Source organism: Calonectris borealis, chromosome 11, assembly GCF_964195595.1.
Source record: "Calonectris borealis chromosome 11, bCalBor7.hap1.2, whole genome shotgun sequence".
NCBI lineage: Eukaryota > Metazoa > Chordata > Aves > Procellariiformes > Procellariidae > Calonectris > Calonectris borealis.
The window spans coordinates 4,490,023-4,513,847 of record NC_134322.1 but is presented as its reverse complement, the minus strand read 5'-3'; the positions used below and the strand labels follow the sequence as shown (position 1 = coordinate 4,513,847).

Genomic DNA, 23,825 nt, shown 5'->3' with positions numbered 1-23,825 from the left:
CCTGCCAATATGCCAGGGATTAACCACTTTGCAGAAGGAACGGCAGAAGTGCTAGCTTCTTGATCATTGCTGTTCATCAACCAGTGTTTTAGCATAAATTATCAAAAAGGAGGGAAAGTGTCATCTATAGGAAGCTTCCTTCCTAGCTGCCTGTTGGACCTCGGCATGTTTACATGCTGTGTTTCTGTTGAGTAGTTTCTAATACTTTGCTTTTGAATAATCTTAATGTTTGGGCCTTAAACTGATGGTGCTTCTGCAGAAGAGGGCTGCAGGAGTCTCTAGCCTCCAAGAAAAAATGGCCTAGATCTTTATACTGTTATAAAACCTCCCAGTCATGTAACCAACATGTGGGTGTGATGAGATACTTCTGATCATGTGATGGAGATTGTGGTTTGTTCATTGCCAGTATTTTACTGCAGGTAGTGTGGCCCATCTAGGCCGTAACATTCTCAACACTCATCTGAACAAAGGACTTCATGTTGATCCTTTCACCTGCTGTGTTTTGCACAGTAACTGTTTTATCACCTGAATAAAGGAAGTATTTATGATGGTAGTTCTTGGGGTACAGACCTATGAACCTCCTAACAGCCCTTATTATATCATATCATATATCATTCTAGTTCTTCATAATACTTATAAATCAATACACATACCATGCTAATGTCTTTTTGTGACTTACCAGTGATAGTTATTACATCTTGTTAATGTCATATCAGTGATGTAATATTTCATGTGGGAGCTTACATGTCTGTAATTCATAGTATAGACTATGGAATGCTAGTTAAATTGGCAGTAGTGTGAATTTTAACATTTAAATTATGTTTTACTGGAATTATTCATCAGTTACTTTCAATAGGAAGTGAATAATACATTTTTAATTCAAAACTCCCAAATTCATTGGGAATATTGTAAAGATTTTTTAGATCAAAGCTCTTACACATTGCCCCACTGAAAGCTCTTCTAACTGTAACAAACCGATGCCATTTAAAGCCCTGCTCTTTTTTGCATTAACTTACAATTCAGTAATTGCTGAATAGAGTGACTTACTAAAAAGAAAAAAAATATCAAGCATGCCAGAGCCAGTCTTTATCCAATGTTGACATGAATTACACATGATAGAGTAAAGTTTACTCATATTTCCCTGTCCCTGATTCCTGTATAGTCTTTTCTCTCTACCTCTCTAGGTCCCACCTTTGATTTCCCCCCACCTTTGATTTCCAACCCTGTTTTCAGGTTAGGTAAGGACAGTCTTCAATGAGGTGCTTTGGCTTTTGAATAATTCACTCTAAGTGAAGGTTATGCAGGGAAAAACATATTAAGTGTATTCCTTTGACACATAACTGAGAATTTCAGTATTCAAAACATGAGTTGTGACATACTTATTACAGCTTTGTGTCTTGAAGTCCTACATTCTAATTATTTTAATTCAGTAAAAATAGAGATGTATCTGTTTGTACCTAATTTGTTTCTGGAGAGGCTCGCTGCTTCCTGTTGGTACATACTTACCTCAGTTTTCAAGTACCTGCTTTCAGTTGTCTTATTCAACTTGCTTATTTTTGGGTTTTGGTTTTTTTTGGTAAATATTCTGCAGAAATGTTATGAACTGGCAGAATGCTTGTATGTGTGTGCGCACGTGCACCACACCTGTTTAGAGCACACACATGTGCCCGCACATACTTTTAGCTATTTGTCTATACACTTGGACGCCTTTTTAGGTGAAACAAAATGGCAGTTCCATACCAATAGTAAAGGTAATTGAAACTTGTTCTAGTGGACGTTAGTGTAGCCAGTTCCCCTAGTCTTACATGTGAATGATATTTTAACAATTGTATAAATCCTTAATATCCACTAAACATTTTCTTTGGGAATAGTTGCTATTTGTGTTGTAATTACTGTTTTGATAATACTAATTTATCTTGAGTACCAAGACTTTGAAATAGTTTTTGTTATCCTTTCCAATTTTCAGGCTGTAAGGAGAAATTCAGGACAAGAAATGTTTGAAATAGCAATACTGCATAGGCAGGTGGACCAAAAGCAACCCATTCTTTTTATATCATTGAATTGTAATTGGAGTTTAGAAAATTTTTCTTGGCAAACTATGAGTAGGAGATAATATTTTTACTAAAGAACTTCTAAAAGATTATGAAGGATATTATGCAGATGGGTTGCTACACTTGGAAACTTTTCATGTTCCATATGGCTTATCCGCAATATACTGTTGCTGAAAGGAGGCATTCAGTCGGCTACTGCTGTAGCTGGTTTATATTTTAACTATTGCAAGTATGTGGAGAGGTATATATGGGAGGATGTGTATGTACGTATATATGTTGTCACTTGGGTGAGGACTGAAAAAAGCATTTATGTACCATAAAATATGTCTTTGAACATTCTAAGATAGAACTGTGTTTTGCTTGGGTTTACCATTAATTTTGTTTGTTGCAGACTGCATTCCCTGAAAAGACTATAAAAAGCATATTTAATTTGTATGCTAAGGAATAGTTTCTTCTTCTTGAAGATGAACATCGATCTACTTTGTTTTGTGGGTGTTTTTTTTTTTTAATAAAAAGATTATTAACTTAGACTGGCAGTTTAGTGCTCTTTAATGGAAAAATCTTGTTGATGGTACTTTCTATAAAACAGGTAAAATGAAAACCTGCTCAGCGATATAAAATTTAATATTCTAGTAAGTTGTATAGAAAGAGAAACCAATACAAACGCATCAAATATCAGACTTTGAGAGCTTGGCTTAGCTTTCACCATGGAAACAGTATTATCAATGCTAATGGATTACTAATGATTTTAAGTCTCAAGAAGCTCATTTAGGAATGAGCAATCCATCTTGTTTGTCGGTCAGCAGCTGCAGTGTAAAGTCCACAGTTTACAGATAGTGTTTCTCTAAAATCACAAATACAAGTAAGAGCTTCCCTTCCTATACCTTCTAGTCCAGAGCATTGTGTAATATTCTGGGGATGAAAAGAAGAGTGGATTTTATAGCCTGTAAAATTGTTATTTTTTAGTAATTGCTTGTGGTTTATCTATTTAAAATAATGTTTCACAGCAAAGATGCTTCAAGCTAGAATTTAAGCTTCATACCATATCATGTCTAAAAACCTTTTGTATGTGTTATTTTATATAAATAAGAGTTTGAATCCTGGGTGCCATCTTTATCATATCTTGGAGGAATTTGACAGCTAGCTTTCATGTTTGGCAAGCCAGGGATGCATGTTAAAATTTGCCAGATACTGGAAGTGCTCCAACATTGAAACAAGACCGTGTCTTTTCTTAGAGTGGTATATAACAGGGACACTGATAAAACTTCAAATCATGAACATTTTTCATCTCTAAATGATGAATACCTTTGCCTAAAACTGAACATAGTAGAGCATTGCTTAAAGGGCTGTTCCTTATATTTTTTGGCCTATTGCTAGGCAAGCTTATAATTTTTTTGTTTGTAAAACCCTGGAATAAGTAATTAATCCTAAACCTCCTTTTTTTCCTAACATGCTATAATATTTGGCCAAGAAATATAATCATTGTAGCAAACTTTGTTCAAGTACTGTACTCAGAATTTTTGATGTCTAGATATTTTTGCATAATATCAATTACTTCAGATACTTTTGAAATACCACTACTAATGGAGCACAAGTATGAAAAATACTATTTAAGTAAGCTAAAAGCAGAGTATGTCAATTTTACAGATTTTACGTAGTATACATTATTTTGGTTGGGGAGTCTACCAGAAATATTGGTGAGGCCTTGTTCTTAAAGAAGTTAAGCTCTTCAAGTTGCTTAGCTTGTGGAAATGTCTGTCATAATCTGATCTGACCTCGTATGCATTTCACTGAAGTTTTGAAAGCTGGGCACCACTCTTCTTTACTGTCCTGTTTTGGGATGTATGTATTTGTGGCTATAACTAGAATGTGAAATTCTAACTAATAGCATAGCAAAATGTAATTGAAAATGTGTCGGGGGTACTGAAAGGAATAGTATTAGGGCTAAACTTAAGTAGCCTCCTAACTCAAAGGAAAGGAAAACAGCTTCATAATGAAATTTGCAGATGCTTCAGTGGTTGAAGTTGAGAATATTAATAGAGCCTGAGGAAAATTTACAAAATTTGTAAACATTACATAGAATAATCCAGCACATCTAGCTATGAAAAAAGAAATTGAAGCCTACAGAAATAATGTTGATGAGCTTCAAACACCAAACACCATTACTGAGTTGAATTACATGGTTTTTCTCTGGCTGTTCACTTTTGATGTGTACGCTGCACTTAGGATTCACTCCTGCTTGTATTTTAGACAGTGGTAAAATTTTTGTACCCAGCACTGCAGGGTCAAGCTTCAACTTTGCAGAACCATGTTGTTACTTTAGAGAAAAGAAACAGAAATGATGATACTTCTGAAGGCAAAGTGACCTGCAGGAAGTTTAAAAACTATAAATAGCTTTCAGTGACTAAGAATACTCCTTGGATACTTGAATATGTTTTATACATAATAGGGGAGAAATGACGATACATGAAGGATGATACACCATAGTGTTGTTCAGGGTGGTGAAAGTGAAATATTTTGTGTTATAAAAGAAGAAAAATCCAGCCTGGTTTTAGGCTCATCTTCTTGGCAATAGTATGTAACAGGAAGCAAATAATAAAGCAATTGTCGTGCTTTCAGCATGACTTTTTGTTATATGTAAAGTCTGTGGTGATACATGTAGTTCTTGCCAGCTGAAGTCTCTCTCTGCTGTGGGAAGGGAGCTGAACTACATTAAAGGAATATGCCCTGTTTTCTCTCACTGATGTTTCACATAATAGGAGTGAAAACTGGGTGGGAGTCTGGTGCTGTCACTACTGTATTTGTCCTTCGTTTTGTGAATATCGCAGAAAAAAGGTGCGGCTTTTTAAGTAGGATGTGATTATCAGTGGTGGCTGAGGCAATGGTTTGCCGCTGCCAGAAAGGACAGGCCATTTCTTCTGCCTATTTTGTATCTGTGGTGTTCAGCCCATACATTGGAAAACCACCTGCTACAATTGAAAACAAACCCAACAAAAATAAGTTAAATAAAGAATGGCCAAGGAGAATTTTCTGTCATTTTGATGAAGAAAAAATGACTTATTGCAGGCTCGAGCAAACATGAGACTTGACGTAAGGATGGTCTTTAGGATCCTGCACTTTCTGTGGCAGTCAGCTTGTCAAACTGATCCCACAGACATTTCAGCAGTTCCCTTAAAGCATGGGGAGATAACCTTAAAGCATCGATCTCTCTAATCATCTGCAGAGATGGAACGTGAGACTGATCCTAAAGGCTACAGTATGGCTAAATAGCTCTCGGTTATCCTTGGATCTCTATTTCAGGAATTATTTTTCTTTGTTCCTGAACATTGATAGGAGAGGCACTGTTGCAACCTGGGCTAACGGTACTGGCTTTTGCATTTTATTGGTGTGACTGCAACTTCACAATCTTTTGCCTCAGCAATCTTACCGTTATTCCCGTGACGGATGACGGAGTGATGCTCAGTCCTGTCCTTCCTGCACAGAGCTGTGTGAGCACTTGGCAGCTACATTTGTGAGTGAGGAGCCTTTGGAATTTGGTGCAAGTGGCAGCAGTGTCCTCTCCCTCTCCACTATTGCATGGCAGCTCTCTAGAGCATGAGGAAACTGTTTAATTGGTTATCCTTTTGAGATAACCATGGTGTACGTGCCTACTGGAGCAGCAGTAATACTTGGCAGTACTAGTGGAGCCTTTCTGTTACGTCAGGCCTGAGGAATACTTAAGCTTTTTTAAATTACAATTTTTTAAAAAAGTGTTTACTCCAAATTTGTGCTGCTTCACAGCTTTTCCGTGCTCTGACTGCAACAGCAGAAACAGCAGAACTAGCCACACGTTTTTAAGTGAAAGATTTGCCTTTTCCAAGGGAAATCACTTTTCAATCTTAGTCAGATTTTGGAAATGTTTTTCCTTATGATTTGGGATGAAACACTAACAAAAATCCTGTTTGGCCAGCTCCAATAGTAAGTGCAAAACCAGAGCTGTTAATATGATACATAGTAGCATTGATAGCAACAACCATTTCCTTTTTGTGTAACAAGAAACCCAAGTCTGAAAATGCTTTGAATGAACTGACGCTTTTTTGCACTTCATAACACTTCTTACATATGAGGTCATCCTACTTTTTTGCTTTAAGGCAGAAAAATATTATTTCCTGAGGTGACAGTGAACATAATCAAGTTCTCTACAGTTTTGCCAGAGCTGGTAAGGAGCCCAGATCACTAATATCAGAAGTCTTGGCTTTTTAACCACACTCACTGAATCGGAGCACAAAGCATGCTGATTGTGCTCTTTTAACCATTAGCAACATGTCCTTTCAGGGTCGGATATTAAAAACAGGATCTTTCACGGGGAGGAGGACAGTTGGGGGTTGTCACTTAACTTCATCTCTGGTAGCAGTAATCTGTGTTTATTAGTTCAAAGTTTCTGGTTTCCAGAACTGCTGATGACCAGTATATTGAGCCAGTGTAAGTTTGTGCGAGAGAAGCTGTGTGCAGCTGGGCTGGAACAAGCCTTGGAGAAGGTGGTGACTTGATATCACGCTGTGGAGACTCAGTGGGCTTAAAGCTCCTGCATTTCATGTTTCTCTGTTGGGTTTTGTGGAAGGAAGCTTATGCTAAGATAATTACGCTGTGATGGTTGAATACCATCTTTGTTCCTCATGGATCATGCAATAAATAACTTTATTGTATTTTTGTACTCTTTGGTATCTGTATTACCGGTTTCAGTAAAATTTGTTGAATTGTAAAGACAAGCTAATTATTTTCTTGTTGTTGTTGTTTTGCAAGAAGCCCTTCTTCTGTTCCTTAGATGCTTCTTGCCAAGGCATGATTCTTTTCTTAAATTAGCAAAAATGCACTCCAGTTAAAAATTACTTTGCGTATGTATGGGGAAGTTCAGGAAAATATTGGGGCTCTTGTACCATGTGCTTGAATGTGATATTTAAACCTGTCATAGCTAGTCCAGCCGTTCTCATACAATGTTTTCTAAGCTCTGCCATTCAAAAAAATTAAAATAAATGAATATTAAACTAATAATTATAATATTTGCATATTTCAGTTTTACAAAAGCAGTTTAAAACTTCAGGGTCGTTCTGCAATATCAAGATGACCACAGCTGTCTGGAACACTTGTATAGCAACTTTGTATGTCACACAACTATGTCGTCGTGTTTGCTTGATTCTTTTAAAAAAAGATTTCATACCTGCCTTGGTTCCTCATAAATTCTTTGCATTATTTTCTGACAAAAATTAGTACTTTGCTCTCATCAGTTAGTTAATCCAGTCTAATATCAAAGCTGCACAATCTCAGTTACTAAAGGCACAATACAGTGCGTTGGCAAACATGTTGGAACAATTTCCAGTAATTTTGGCTAAGTCTTAGCGGAAGTGGAAAGTAATACAGATTAACTCAAAAGGCTACACATTCCCTTAGATGATCTGGAAAATAAGACTTAACGTCAGAAGGTAATTGCAGTGAGCATCCAATAGCAAAACTTGAAATTTAATGTTCTTTTTCCCTCTTGTTGTAGTAAGAAAATTTATGTTCTGTATTTATTAGCGTCAACTGCAAAAACTCTGATTTTATTCTAAACAAGCTTGTGTATCACAGCAGAGAAATAAAACTCTCTTCAAGCTGCACAAATATTATTTGGTCTCACTAATTGTTTTTTTTTTTTCTCCCTCCCATCCCCCTTATCTTCAGAGTTAATAAAATTTCAGCCTCCATGATAATATCTTGGAAATAGCTCAGGGAGGGTGAGTTATTTACATTAATCGGAGAAATAACAAATTTTAGCTATAGAGAATCTCGAGGGTGGAGTCAGCACTTGTTTATGGAGTTTGGTTTTCCTGCGTCCCCACAGAGCGATTCCCAGTAGTCATAGCCTTCCTTGTTTTCCCTTGAGCAAGGGCCTGTTATCGTGTCTCCCTCTGTAGCCTGTGAGAAAGCCGAGGCTGGGCTGTCTTGTGTAGGCTTCGCCTGGCCGTGTGAACAGATTACAGCATTCCACTTGTTAGTACGAGCCACGGAGCAGAAATGTTTTACTATTATGTTACTGGGCAATGATAAAGTTGGCAGTCTTTTTATGGTTAGGTCCTCAAAGTGGCAGTTCGTGTTTTAGCTGATAAGGAGACAGAGCTTTGGATATCAGACCCAGACTTATTATCTGTAACAGTGAAACGTGGCTTAAATCCTTCCACAATGACAGGAACCCCATCTGGAGTGAAGGTTTCCAGAATCTTAAACGGGAGATACTGAGGCATTTTCCTTCCTCATGAGTCAAAGCAGAGTTAACCCCATTGTTATCAAAAATAAAAATAACCAGTTGCCAAGGGGAAGGATGCATTTTTATATTTAACTAAATCTCTTCCTTTATATTAGAACTTTGAGTATCATTTTCAGACAGATGCGGGAGGATGAATCGGCAGCATTATGCTGAAAAGCTTTCACTTGATTGTTTTAGAATATTGAAAGGAGCACTAATGAAACTCCCATGCTGTGATACTTAAAATTGCTCTAATGTTTTTCTCAAAGGAGGTGAACTAGACAGTATGTGTATTTCTTGCAAGATCTTTCTTTAAAGTATCTAAATACAGCTTCTAGTTGTGTCTTGGGCACTGCGTATGCGTGTTGATGCTGAGCCCTATGTAAAGACATATTTGGATTCTATTTACAGAATTCTGTGGGTTGCAGGGGTTAAGTGTAATCCAGATTATACAGTGTTAACATTTTCCCTACTGATATCAAAGTGTAGAAGACTGGCAGGCTGACTTGTTAGGAAGGGCTGGGAGAGGGATAACAGGCTCCGACCTTGAGAGGCCAACAGCCAGCCCTTGTATGGCCAAGTCCATATACGTGTCCAGCTGATTGGTTAGAGGAGCAGGATCAGTGCCGTGACAGGTGTTGGAGGAAGCTACACCTGTTTTTCCCATATGCTGATTTAGTGATTACATTTTTGTGGGAGTTCCAGATACTGTGTGGGATACGTGGAGCAAGCCAAGAAACTTGAGAAGGAATTTATAGCTTATGGTGACCTGTGATATTAAAGAATTTCAGATGGCGTAATTGAATTTTCAAGTACTGCTTTAAAACTGAAGTAGAAATAGTCAATATTTTACATGTATATGAATAGTGAGCAAGTCTTGTGTACTTTTTATTGTACTAAAAATTAGTGATAGCACTTAAGAAAAAATGCTGATGAATATCATAGTCTAAACTGAAACTTTTTTTAATCAGAAATTCAGTGTTGTGGAAACACATAGCTTCTGTAGGAAAACAAATGCAATTTCTTTATGGTGCTGAGAACATCAGCATGCAGATTTCAAATCTTTGGGGTTTTTAGTGTAAAATTCGTAGAATATAAATAATTTCTCAAAAAAAGAAAACACGTGACTCCCTCATTCCTGTATAATCCTACTGCTGTCTTATGTACTGCTAATGTGTAGCTGTTTAAAAATTTATAATGCTTTCCTTTTGAAACTTTTTTAAAACATTAAAGATTTTTCCGTAGGTAGCATTTTAAATCTTGGTTTGTTATAAATGAGAACTTGCAAAGAAAGATTTCTGATTGTGTAATAGGGTGAAGAAGAAAAACAACAGGGAATACAAATATCTTTTAAAATCTGGTCACAAGACCTGTAGTTTCACATCCTTTTTTCAGTAGCTTATTGGAAATGCCTAGATGGTAGACAAGTTGTTGGTTGTTTTTTGGTTTGGTTTGGTTTTGTTTTGTTTTTTTTCGCCCCGGGGGATGTTGATGTGAGTGCTCCATCAGAAAACAGGAAGTAGCCCAATAAAGCAGTTGCATCAAGTTAGTCTAAAGGAGTCTGAAAAAACTTACATTTAGCAAACTAAGTCATTTTAAAGAGGGATTATGTAGTTTCTTTTTATAATTTTTGCAGCTCTTGTTATCATGCGGACTGACAGAAGTGCAGGAAAATCCTGCCTTTATAAACTGCTGAGACCAAGTGTTACATATATTAATGCACTTGTTGAATTCGACTGAAAATTTTAGCTGCTGTGTTTCTCAGAGTTTAACTTTATGCTCTTTAAAATGTGTATATTAAAATTGGGGTGCTAAAATCAATTTATTATAGATCCAGTAAACTGGCTTTTAATTACCAGTGGTGACTTTAACTCCTTTGCCATAGGCTTGAATGTTCCTTGTATATCAGGCAACTTTACTCCATCAGCCAGTATCTAAAAACGGTTTTTCATGGAACACTGGAGAGATGAAATGGGTGTAGGTTAAAGTTACCCATGAGATGGCTCTCGGGAGAGTCTGTGCCTCTGAATGAACCTTGTCTGTTTGTGTACTATGCCGCTATTTTGAAAGACTAAGCCTGTTTGTTGAACAGTGAGTTTTGTCTGTGAAAGTTTCATGTCATTTCAGTGGCTCTGAATGATTCAGTAGTATACAAAACTTCTTGGCAAGTTAGTATGATTTGTATGTGAATTTTCCAATTGTATTTCAGACCTTAAGAAAGAAAGGCCTTAATGGTTGTGAGAGCCCTGATGCTGACGATTACTTTGAGCACAGTCCACTATCGGAGGACAGATTCAGCAAACTAAATGAAGATAGTGATTTTATTTTCAAGCGAGGCCCTGTAAGTACTTTTATTTTATCTCTACTTTTTATTTGTTGATCCTTTTTATTAACTTCATTATTTAGGCTCTGAACAAGAAGGAACACAGAGGGTGCGACAGCCCGGACCCTGACACTTCATATGTGCTCACGCCACATACAGAAGAAAAATATAAAAAAATTAATGAAGAGTTTGATAATATGATGCGGAATCATAAAATCGCAGTGAGTACTAAAGTATGGTTTGTGCTTCTATTACATGCATGAGAATTTTCACAGTGTTTGCTTACCACTGAATACCACTGCAAGGACAAGAGGATGTAATGGTTTGAGAAGGGAATGTATGTTTTTGAGGAAAAATGAGATGCTGATACTTGATCTTGTTAAAATACATTTTACCTTAAAGAATAAGAAGATTTATCTCTGGCTTCTCTTCTGCACTCAGTTTTTCATACCTTATGAACATGAGGTAACATTTCTAAATTTCAGGAGCCTAGCTGTATTACCTAATTCTATCTAAAATATTTTTAAAAAGATAGATTTTGTCATGGGATGTAGGATAGTTTATTTACATCTTGTAGCTCTTTGTCTGTCTGTTGATCAAGATTTTACAATATATTACAAGCAGGCAAATAGGATTGGATTAATTCTGTCATCAAATCAGTGGAATTTATTTTGCTGAAGACTGGATGTAGAAAGGTATTTAGATCTTCAAAGATAAAGACGAGTGCACAATGTGAGCCTCAAAAGATTGGTGTCTTACTCCTATTGAAATTCTAACAGATACTTCCTTGGACACTGAAAGATCTTTGAAAATTTTGTCCGAAGTGCCTAACCCATTTGCAGCCATAAGTCACTTAATTGCTTTAGAACGATATGATCTATCCCATAGTGTGATCAGAGGATCATTTTTCATTTTAGTGTTATCTAATTCAAAAATGAAATTGTCATTGTCTGAACCCCGTATATTTACTGGGCAGATCATTCCTGTTCTCCTCAGTTTCATATATCCACTTCAATTTTTGGGTCTAAGGCAAAAAGATGTGCTGGAGAAGGACTCAACAAGTTTGGGGATAACATAGTGTAAATTTTGCATGTTTTTAATGTAGGTGTACATGATGACATTTAATTTCCATCTGCAAAAACCAATTAGTGTTGAGTATTACAGGGGAAGTATTTTCTAAGAAAACTAATACAGGGCTCTGCCACAGCCTTTGAATTTTTTAACATTGTGAATCTTGTAGCAATTAAAGTAAAGGGACTGGCTAGGTTAATCAGCACAGACCCTGGGGTAATTGAGTAGTGTGTCCCCAAATGACTTGCTGATACTAGAAATTATTTCATTGTTCAGAGCAATGAGGCCATCTCTGGGGACTTAATAGCAAACTGACAGTCATGACACCCAGCATCACTTCTTTTAGCAAGTTCTTTATACTTCAGTGAAGCCAATGTCTTTTGTTCCTGCTTTGTTTTGAAGTTTTTGATATCCAACATTTCTGTGTTGAGACATCTTCTTCAGGCCTCATCTCTCAGTATCATACAGCTAAATTGCTCTCACTTGATTTTTTGTGGTCTTCATGAACAGCCTAAATTGTCTGTATGGACATCAGTGTAAATAATAAAGGCAATATTATTCTTTAGCTCTATAGTTCTGTATTTATAGCTTAAATTGGACCTGTTATGGTTCTATTTCCAGTACTTATGGGTCTGTATAAGAACATAGTTTCTTTTGTTCTGGTGCACTCATTACTGTCAAAGGATAGGAATGAGGCAAAGCGTGAAGAATTCAGTCATAACCAAATGAGTACCATAGATGGGCAGAGGCAGTCTTTATTGTAAGGTGTGGGGGCAAACTGTCATTTATTAGTTCTATATTGAGAAACCTACAGCAAAAATGTTCCAACTGCTTCTACCTTCTAGCATTGTTTTAAGCATACTTCAGGTATTTCAAGTTCATTTTGAGTTACTTGACAGCATGCTGTTTAAAAACAACCTTTTTTTTTGTAGATATTGAATGATTTTCTTGAAGTAGTTTCCCATGAAAACAAATGCCAGTACAGCTTGTCATTAGTTAGATACTCTGAATGATTTGCTAGCATTACGTCGCTATGCTTCATTACTTTTTCCTTCCGTCCGTGCCAAAAATTGATAATTATTCTTATGAATGCTTCAGTAGGGACACTGTCATTGGCTCTCACTAGTAAGAGATTTTGTTTCTTGTAGAAAATGTATTATGCTCTTTTAATTAGTATACTTACTGTTGTATTTTTAATATTATCAAAATTGTTGTAAAGAAGTATCGTTCTGAGTAAATTTTAAGCTGCTCATGACAAAAGTGCATCTTTTCAAGTATACTTGCTAGGTTATGAATGTTTGTCATCTGCATTTGACCTCTAAATCAAAACTATTATCTCTCTATTCTGTCAACAAATACTACGGAATTTTTACCTTTAAATTGTACCTGTCATGGTTTTGTTTCTAGTAATTATGAGAGTTGTGAAAGAAAATAGTCCCTTTTGTTTCAGAAACTCGTCACTGTCAAAGGATAGGAATGAGACAAAGGCCGAAGAAGTTAGTCATAACCAAATGAGTACCATAGATGGGCAGGCATCTAAGCTTTTGATTCAAATAGTTGTTGAATAACAAACATATATGCTTCAGAAAAATAGTTGCCTTTTAAATAATGCTGTAAAAACTAGAATTTAAAAAAATAAGATTTGCAAAAAGGCAAGATGGAGTGGTTATTCAAGCAGGGTTTTGTGGAACACAGCTCAGAATAATGACAATTGAAATGTTTAAATTCAAATTACTGAACTTAGTGAATTTCTAAAGATCTGTTTACTTTTTTTAATCTATTGAAAAAGAGAAAGTTTGAGATTAGCAATATTTTGGCAAGGTTATTAATAGAAAATGTTATTACTAACTTTTTCTTTTTTGTGTAATAACTGACTATTTATTTTATAATGTGCATGTTTATGCTTACATTTTGAAGGTGCAGCAGTTCATTGATACGTAGACGTGTATAGCTTGTCATTGCTTTGTAATAATCCAAATTAACTGATAAATTTGTTGTATTTCCAAGCTTGCAAATTCATATGAATATCCTCAATTTCTTGTATTTGAGCTTTCAGTATTTTAGAGTTTTATGAGTAATTCTTTTGGAACTGTATTTATATGATGTATAAGACCTTAACACCATACTCTACAACAAATGTATGTTTTAAAATTGTATGCTTAATAGAGTTTAAAAACTAACATAATTAACTTTTTTTTTAACCTGAGTAATTCTTGGCAAACTTCAATGTGTATTTTTATAATGTGCTATTTCTGCAAACATAGTTAATGCTAATGTTGTTGTCTTGTGTGTATTCCTTGTTGTCTTTCCTCCAGCCTGGCTTGCCTGCTCAGAACTTCTCGATGTCGGTTACAGTTCCAGTGTCCAATCCCAACACTTTAACCTACAGTAACCCAGGGAGTTCCCTTGTATCCCCATCACTGGCAGCCAGTTCATCGTTAACGGACACGACCATGCTCTCCCCACCTCAGACCACCCTGCATCGGAACGTATCACCTGGGGCCCCTCAGAGACCACCGAGTACTGGCAACGCAGGTAAGATTTCAGTACTGTTGTGCTTTCCTTTTATATCCTCTTTTAATTTTTTTTATTTAAAAAAAAAACTACAAACAAACAAAAAAGTAACAAGTTCTTAATTATACCGGTGCATTTTTTTTTTTAACTACTTAAGTTTTGAAGCACAAAATGATACGATACTGTAATGAGAGCAAGTTAGTTTAATGCTCTGGCTTATTTTTACTAGGTGGAATGCTGGGGACAACTGACCTCACAGTGCCAAACGGAGCTGGTACCAGTCCAGTTGGTAAGTGCAGTATCACGTCTTTGTAGAAAAATAGTATTGTGGTTTTAGTTTCACAGTTACTCAAAAGCAATTTTTTATTTTGACTCTTGAAAAAGTCTTTGTGGAAGAACAAAAGTTGTAATTTTCTTCGTAATTGTCAAGTCTTGTAAATTCTTATCAGGCATTTAACTCTTTACTGCCATGCCCTTTCCACTTCAGTAATACTTGCATTTTTTATTTTAGTGGTTTTCAGTAGTAGCATGCTGCTCTTGCTTTTGTGTTTCTCTGCAGGTGTAATTACAGCACTCTAAAGAGATCTTATGTTCGTCAAATTTCTTACTTAGTAAGCGCAGTGAATTTCGTACAAAACTATTACACTAAAGACAACTCAGCTGTGTTCTCAACTTTAGTATTCATAAGACCTGGATGTTTGATACTGGTTGTGGTGCCAATCAAAATGAAGAAAATACAGACTGTATTGTTTGTATTGCCATGTGTATCTTGCTAATTATTTTCTAGCAGTTATACAAAGAAGGCAATAAATGTTGGAAGCTGATAGCTAGGTTCTGTCTTAATTTTGGAAGATGATCAGAATTTCTTTCAAAAACAAATTAGAGACCTTGCCAAAAATCAAATTCACAGTATTTTTAGTCTTCAGTAAAATGATATGATAGCACTTTTCTCATTTGAATAATGTTTTGTCTCCCCTAAACAAAATTTAGTACTCTTAGAGAGGGCAGGCAGCCATTGAAATTTATCACGCTACAGAAAGACAAAATAAATGACAGTTCACCCACTTTCTTCATGTTCCTTCCATTGCTTGAGATGTCTTGGTAACTGAAGGTCAATTTTGGAAATACACATAACTCTCCTTGGTATGTGTTCATAGCAAGGAATTAGAGAAGCAACTGTTGACCTTTCCGTATTTGCCCACTGGCTACTTAGTGTGGCAACTGGGAAAAAGTTCTTTGAAGATAAGGTCAGGCAGTTGAATTTTTGAATAAAAAAATGCTGGAACTACAACGCTGAAAGCACAGGATTGACTTTCTAGTCTTCATCCATTCTTTGGCTATGTGCAGCAAAGATATGAAATATTAAAGTGTGGTTTCCATCAGGTATGCAAGACTTTAAATGGAGTTGAAAAAAGATGACTATTTTTAGAAACTGTGGAGGTCAGATGTTGATTTCCATAGTATTTCTCAAGTCAGACTAAATAAGTTTATTATCAAGCTGTTTCAGGCCTCTTTTCCAAAATCAGGCTTTAGTAACAGCAGCCTCAGATTTAAGACTACTTTTTTCAATAAGCAAATAGAACAGTTGTGTACAGCACTTGCTATAGAATATTAAACGGTAGAAATACCCAATTACAGCAGCTTGGTGAACATATTTAATGCAGTAAAATGTTTTCCTTCTTGCATTTATTAATAGTTTATGTGAAAAGTCAAAATGCATCGCTTATCTCTTACTTTCCAGAACATTGCACCCAAAGTGTTGTACATATACCCACTCAATTCTAGAAAGATTTTTCATACAAGTAAGAGTTGTGGCTATACAGGAACAGTGGAACGTCTATAAGAAGTATCTCTAGCAAAACTCAAATACCTAGTTAACACCAGAATGGTAAGCCACATTGCTAATGGTAAGAGTACCCTAAGTTGTCAGAGCTCCACTTTCTACTAGGATGTGGCATGGCTTTTTTTAAATGCTATCAGGTGCACAGTAATCTTCTCAAGTGCAACCAAAACCAAGAAACCATACATAACCAGATAGAGTATATCTGCTAACTTGTCAATTTGAGCGTGACGGCTGCCATTGAAGTGTGTATATCAAGTTAATTATGTCTGCAGAGAACAATGGTTTTAGTTTCTTGCTACATTTATTGTAGAATTCACTTTAAAAAATACATTTTCTTCTTTTAGCTTTCAATCTTTTCTTTTAAACTTCTCAGGAATGGAGAATTCTCCTATGGATATAGTTGTGAAAGGTCATGTGTCAAATTTGCAGCTCACAATTTATAGGAGAGATGTCAAAGATAAAGATGGAGTACCATCATACCTACGTTCCCAGATATGCTCTTATAGACAGAGGAAAAACCCAAGTCTTACTTCACATTATGAAGTTTTGAGCATTTGAGATTTTGTTCTCATTTCTTTGAAATATACTTATACACCTTTATCTCTGAGTAAAAAGCAAGTAAAGGTTATCTTGCATAGTTGGGACCAAGTTCAAACAAAGATGTTGCATAAAGTGGCTCATATTTAGTTCACGAGTCTTTTCCTCAAGTCCTGTGTAACTTGATTGGAATAGATATGCTTTAGCAGTCAATCTGCCAACTTAACAGTTTTTCTGTGGAAAATAACTTTGAGTAAAAATATCTGCGTGTTGTAGCAAAGATTAGGTGGTTTTTTATGTCTAGAAGAGAAAATTTTGTGATCATTTGGTAATACTGAGAGCTTATTTCACATGCAGCTGTCATAACTCTGAAAAAGCATTTTTATTTTATAATATTTTTAAAATTTTACCCACCACGTAAAAAACATTTGCTGAAAATTTTTACTTGGCAAGTATGTCAGTGTTGAGAGGGGAAAAATGTCTGGCATTATAACAGTGTTTACTTTTGAGCTAATTTATTTTTTCTGTTAATTAGATCAAATGTTTTGGAGCTAGAATTTTCCTGGTGCTGTTGCCCATGGTCAGTGTTAAACCCTGTTCAGTTTGTGATGGGCATCTAATATGCTTCAAGAATTGCGTGTCACCAGGATGTGTGACAACTTACTATTTGTTGTCAACATCATCATGGCTTGAACACATGCTGCATGTCTATATTACTCCTTTCAAAAGGCTGTGGATTCTAATTAGGCAAAGTATAGCCTCACTTGCTTGGAGTACCCAAATACCGGGGAGAGTTTCTTTGGCTTTGAACTGAAAGGACTTGATGGATGGATGGATCACCTTCAAATTTGTCATGAGGTCTGCTTCACTATGTTCCAGTAGATTCGGTATTATACTTTGAATCATCCAGAGGTTGCCAATGAAGTGCACTTCCAGTGAAGTTGTCCCATCCTTGAGGACTCTGAGAATCAGAAAGGCTCAAAAGAAGTACCATTGTTACCCGATCTCTACTTTTTCTTCCATACATTTCACGTATGGCATTGAGCTAGAACCATGCAAAGGACCTGAGCTGGTTTTCATTGCCAAGGCTGCATGAAATGACTGGCTGAAATCAGCATGAAAAACATGCTGGTAGAAGAAAGCATTTGAGATGTGGTTTGGTGTTTGGTTTTTTGTTTTTGTTTTTAAATTGTAGCAAGCTCTCCTTGGAAACCACCCATCTACATGTGGTCAGTTCAGCCCCTGAACAACTATCCTTAGATTTTAGTTGAAATTTCGTACATTGTTATGTGTGTTCATTATCTTACCATAATTTCTGATTTACTAAGAGGTACGAGACAATTCTGGTTAGAATTTGCCACATGTATAACAAATTATTAATCTCCCAGCTAGATTAAAGTATTGCAGCATATCTGTTTGTGTGAAGTCTCAACATTTATATAATGTCACCTTGCGCAGGATACAACACCACACATACTCACATGTTCTAAACATATCACTTCTGTCGTCCATTCTTTACCATTCTTTACATTGGCTTTGTATAGATACGTAGAAATCAACAAGTTCAGAAAGTAGAACTCTGATTTCATTAGCTGTAAACTGTTTAGTTGACAAAAGACCCAAAAGGCATCCAATTGCCACTGCTAATGTTTCACACAATGTTGAATAACATTTAGATACAAAAGCAGTATGCCTTTGTTTTAGGTTTGCTGCTGCATTCTGAATAATAACCTTGGTCTTGAAGAAGGCCCATTTAAATTTTAAATATCCTTGAAAATTGTCTTTCCTTTTATGTAGCAAAAAAAATTTTCCAGTAACCTGGGAAATGAGGATTTTTTTTTTTTTAATTTTGTAACATGCGTAAGCATTCCCTTGACACTTAGTCATGTGTATTTCTTTTTGCTGCCCTAGAAGTATAAATCTTGCATGTCTAACATGTTTCAAAATCTTATGTTACTGTCAAAGGTATATTTTAATTCTAATCATAGTGTTATCTGAAGTATTGATTTGTAAAGATCAGTGGAAATACATTTATTTCAGCTTCCTTGATGTTATAGTAAATTCTTTCCAAAGCTAGTGGAAAACTTAGGCTTTTCGAAATGATGCTAGAATCAGCAGTGATTTCTGTGCAAAGCTGAAAATGATATGAATGGCATATGCTGTTTTGTGGTTTGTTTTTTTTTCTTTTTTTGATTTCCACTTAAAGCTGTCTACTACTAAAAAAAAAAAGTAAATTGAGCAACCAATGCACATAGAAATGCTATTGTATTTATTTGCAATACATTTCCCGCCCCTCCCCGCCAGGGTCCTACATGTGAATGTTTTTCTTCAATACAATTTATCCGGTCGTCTAGATGTATAGTGAATCGATGGCTTATTGCAACACGATTTTCACTTTACTTCTAATTATGTGACATTTATTGGGTTGTATGATGTCATTTGAGGCATAAATATTTATTTACTACTGTTCTTATTTTTGCTTAATCTTATATTGCTTAGCTGCTTGCCCACAATTATTTTCCAAAACTGTGTATAACTGTTCAGCTTCTCCAAAGGTGAACCAGCAAAAAAGATTAATGGCATCAATGACTATAATTTATTCCTTGAGTATAATAAGTACATGGAGTACTTTCCAGCCACGTGTGTTCATTGTTTCAGCTGATGTGATTTATATAGTGAAATATGAGTCTGGCTCATGTAATTGAATGCTACGTCTTGGGCTGCAGGACAATAAATGAGATTAAGCTGTATTATGTTTCTGAAGGCAGAATATACAGTTGTTAAAATGGACGGGTTTTAACATTTAGTTTCAGAAAAAAGTTGCTTCAAAAGTAAACATTTTCTGACTAAACAAGAAGGAGACTAATGTACATTGGCAACATTTGTTATCATAAAATCTAATTAAATTATGATTCATATAATTGAGAGCTTATCTTTGCATTGGTCTCTGTTTTCCAGAGAAGTGTTTTGAATATGCTCTCATAGTCTGTTTTAAAGAATTAGAGTTAAATAAGACTCTTCCAATGAAAGTAAAACCGGTAGTCTTATTTTACATTTACATAGGATTTGATATTCTGTTTCCATTTTTCAGTTTGATAGTGTTTTTAAATATAAAGTAATTGTCTTTGGGGAAGATCTATAGTGGGTGGGGTAGATACAATTTCTGTATTATACAAAATAGTAAGTAGAATTTATGGGGTTATTAAAGCCTCAGTTTGGCAAACTGCCGTATAGTTGCATCATCCTGTAATCATTATCCTTTTCTGGCTCCTGACCTTACTCGAAGAAATACCATGCTTTTAGTTATTCTTTCACTCTTAACTTGTAATTTGATTTTCTTATTAACAGGAAAAAAAAGACTTTAAGTTTCGTATTAAAAATGAATATTCTGCAGTCTTATTGCAGCCCCAGCATATGATTCTTCAAATAATCAATATAGATATTCCAGTGTTTGCTAAATGTTCAATGCTTGCTATTTATAACAAAGGGCTGCTATTGGATTAATACCCATAGTATTGCACACTTTCAGCATTTTTTTTCTCCTGTTCTTAATATATTTTTTCTGAACACTCATTGTAAGAAATGCTCAGCCTTTTGTCAGAACAAATGCTTTGACTCTGCCCTGCTGCTGAATGATACTGCACAGAGAAGGCAATGGCAAGGAGTTTGTTGTTTTTGACAGCACCACTAAAAGCATGAAATGTTTCTGAAGGATTGGCAGAGGCTTGTAATAAGGGCTGCAGGAAATGACTGTATTGGGTGTGGAAGAAAGACACTGTCCAGATTTAACACACAAGCTACCGAAATACTTGAAAACAGAGGACAGGAAATGGTATCATAGGGTAGACTAAAATGCTATACAGACCTCCATTGTTTATACAAAGTGTTATTGTTCTGAAGTTTAAATTCAACTCAGAACACTGCAGCTTTGGTGTATAAAAGGTAACACTGACAGCCTGGTGAGTAATAAAATGCTATTTATTATTAGATTAAAGCCCAGACTTTACTTTTTTATAACAGTAAGTTCTTTAAACGTTCTGGCATTTTTGCTGAAAATGGAAGATACTGTAACAATTTTTTAGATGTAATTTGGTGAAAGTTACGGTATTTTCTAATAATTTTCTTCCCTCACATCTGTTTCCAAATCCACTTAATTTTTACTCTGTCCATTGTGCAAGATTTCTCTTGCAATCTGATGCTTTATAGGCTGTCTATAACTAATGTTTACATTCATTTATAATGCATAGGTATTGATGCATAACCATTTAACAAAACCATGATTCTATGAAAACTGTCTCACAGGTTCAGGAACCGTAGGGATAGCACTGAACTTAATTTCTCTTTTTTGGCTGGTTGTTTTTTCTGTGTAACCTAGCTGTGGCCAGTTTTCTTCTAGCAGTCAAGAATATATTTAGCTCTAGTATGGATTCTCAGCTACTTTTCATCCACTTTAAATTTTATCGCTAACCTAGAAGTGTCCCAATAAATTCTGCTGTTTTCTGCTGAGGAATGTAGATGCTTTAATCATGAAATGAGTTTTTGCTGTGGTTTTTAATACAGAAGGAAAAATGCTGACATGAAAAGCTTTTTCTTTGCTGTCTGTGTTCCTTCTTTCCTCCATAACTTCTGAGTTAAATGGTAGGATTCTCAGAAAACGTATTCCCATACCCCCCATACAAATGCTTCAGGAAAGTACTAAATTAGAATAGCTCCTCCTTGCTCTGTTAACCTTGAAAAACTCAAGGGACTTATCGGATCACCCATGTATGGTCAGGCTTTTGGCACCACAAAGAAAGTAAATCCAGAATTTGAAATCCTGGCTTTAAAGTTGTGAATTTATTGCTCATCCATATATGAACAAGAATACTGTGGTTGCAAATTCCAGTAAGTTCTACTTACTTACAATTTTTTTTCTTTAAAAATATTTAGCAATAACTTTGTTTCCAAAAGACCTTTATAAAACTCAGTAGAATATCATCAGATCAGCACAAGAGCTTTGCTATAATTCTTACATTAATCTTTACTTTTTCCATTTCTAAATTGATAAAACAGTATGTAGGGTTCCATTTACGGTGGACAGGGAAGAGGTGAGGATTGCATTTGGCAGTTCCCCCACCATGTAACAAGGATCAGTAGTAACGGAGGAGGCTCCCTCACTAGCATCCTGGTGAATTCACACCTAGGTTCTCAACATGCACTAGCCAAGTATCTCAGCAGTACCACTCACCTTCATGAAGCACGCTGTGCTGTTACTGATACCTGTTATTGTTCTTCATTCTTGCTAAGCTTTTAAAGGCATGAAAAATTTTGCTAAAGAAGGTAGAACGTGACACTGACAACTTTCTTATTTTAATTGCTTTTAGATTAATATGTACTTAATGTAATAAGATTGGATTGGGCATAGGGGCCTATTCAAATTAGAATAATAATACAAAATTCATGCCAGTATGGCGCTACAGGCTATTATAAGAGAATTTCCCACACTGTGAACTTTGTGTAATAGACTTTTTCCTGAATTGTGATTATAAAGGCTGCTTTCAGAACTGCAGTGTTAGCATAAACATAATCTTACTATGAATTGTATTTATTTATACACACACACACACACAAGTTCTGTAGTCTGAACTATAGGGTTCCCTGTTGTGAAATTCCCCTTGCTTAACAACTTTTTTTTTCATTTGCAGCTGAATAAGGTGTGTGTATTTTGCGAATTGTTGCTATAAATATGATAAAATCATTGGAATGTGGCTTGAAAATTTTTCTGAGAAAAATATTTTGGTTAACGTGATTGGTGCTTTTGTCAGTACAGGAAAACAGAATAGGTAGGCACTTAACTGTTTTACAGTCGTCTTACTTTTTTTCTGATCCGTTTTAAGTGTAAGCTAAGGCCTGTATCTTGAGCGTATTCAGCTTTTGGAGATTTCAGTGCTGAAACCAGGCTTTGGCTTGTCTAATTCTACTTAGAATGAATATCAGGAGTCAGGTAGAGAAAGACCTGGGTAAAATAAATCGATGGGCATAAATGATGTGTATATCTGTGTCCAGAGCTTGGAATGAGTTTGAAGGGAAAGGATTTGTTCCCCTTACTGTTGCTAAATATAATAGTCAAACAGTATATATTTTTTGAGACTGAAATTAATTTTGTTAGAGAATAGATACTGGAGTCTGTAGATCTTGAAGACATTTGAAGAATACATTTCAGAAATAGAGACTTTAAGAGCTGATTTTTTTTATTCTCACAGGCAACAATTCAGTAGTTCATGTTCTGTGGGGGTGAGGATGAAGTGGGGTTGTGCAAAAGCACACAATTTTTTGCAAGCTCAGCCTGGAGGAACTTCAAAGGGCAAAATAAAAAAACCACAACAGATGTTATTAGAAATAGTTCTTTGGCAACGTGCTCTTCTCAGCGTTTAAGCTGCCATACGTGCCCTTGAGGTGATATTACCTTTACATATTGATCTTCTGGTGAAAGTGGTTTTTGTTTGTTCGATTATTCAATACTGCACCTCTTGTGATAAGTTTGTTATTGGAAGTTTTACGAAAGAAATATTTTGTAATTTGTACATGCACCCCAAAATTTTGTATTGCTACTTCTCTTCAGTCTTATATATTTGTTTTTCCTCTTTCAGGAAATGGGTTTGTGAATTCTCGAGCTTCACCAAGTCTACTTGGAACTACTGGTGGTGGGAATGGCTTAGGCAAAGTCATGCCTACAAAGTCTCCACCTCCACCTGGAGGAGGTAATCTTGGAATGAACAATCGCAAACCCGACCTCCGTGTTGTCATCCCACCCTCCAGCAAGGGTATGATGCCACCATTGGTAAGTTAAAACATTTGTTCTATGACTGGCTTTGTAAAAATGAAGTGTTCTGTCCACATGCCAGGGAGAAACTATCTCATCTGCTTGCCATGGGTTACAGTAATAGAAAGGTGTTTGTATTCTGAAATTTCACTAATGAAAATCTAAGTTATAAGTTGTTACCTTGGAAGAAGTTAAATTTGTAAGGAGTTTTTTTTTTTAAAGTGTAAAATAGCAGTCTGACCTAAATGCGGTTAAGAGTGCAATCCTAGAGACATAGATTGGGATTTTGTTGTTTTTATATGACATCTCACTGACTTGGTACCAAGAAATTTGTTGGTTTGGAGGATGTGGGTTTTAAAAAGGGCTATGCATTATTCTGTGAAGGAATGGCTGATCTTATTGGTGATGTGAACTGTATTAACATG

The 23,825-nt window shown here is 35.7% G+C and overlaps 1 protein-coding gene across 9 annotated transcripts in view; it reads left to right on the top strand.

Moving 5' to 3' along the window:
- The window catches only part of MEF2A (myocyte enhancer factor 2A), a 92,878-nt gene that overhangs the window by 53,899 nt on the left and 15,154 nt on the right, over nt 1–23,825 (top strand). For 3 of the 9 annotated variants that reach the window (XM_075159830.1, XM_075159829.1, XM_075159831.1), the window contains exons 4-8: nt 10,520–10,651; nt 10,717–10,866; nt 14,020–14,239; nt 14,448–14,507; nt 23,228–23,418. In XM_075159830.1, the coding sequence (XP_075015931.1) occupies nt 10,520–10,651; nt 10,717–10,866; nt 14,020–14,239; nt 14,448–14,507; nt 23,228–23,418 (753 nt within the window). The remainder of the gene's footprint in view (nt 1–10,519; nt 10,652–10,716; nt 10,867–14,019; nt 14,240–14,447; nt 14,508–23,227; nt 23,419–23,825) is intronic. The other 6 variants (XM_075159836.1, XM_075159837.1, XM_075159838.1 and 3 more) reach the window with 4 other exon arrangements.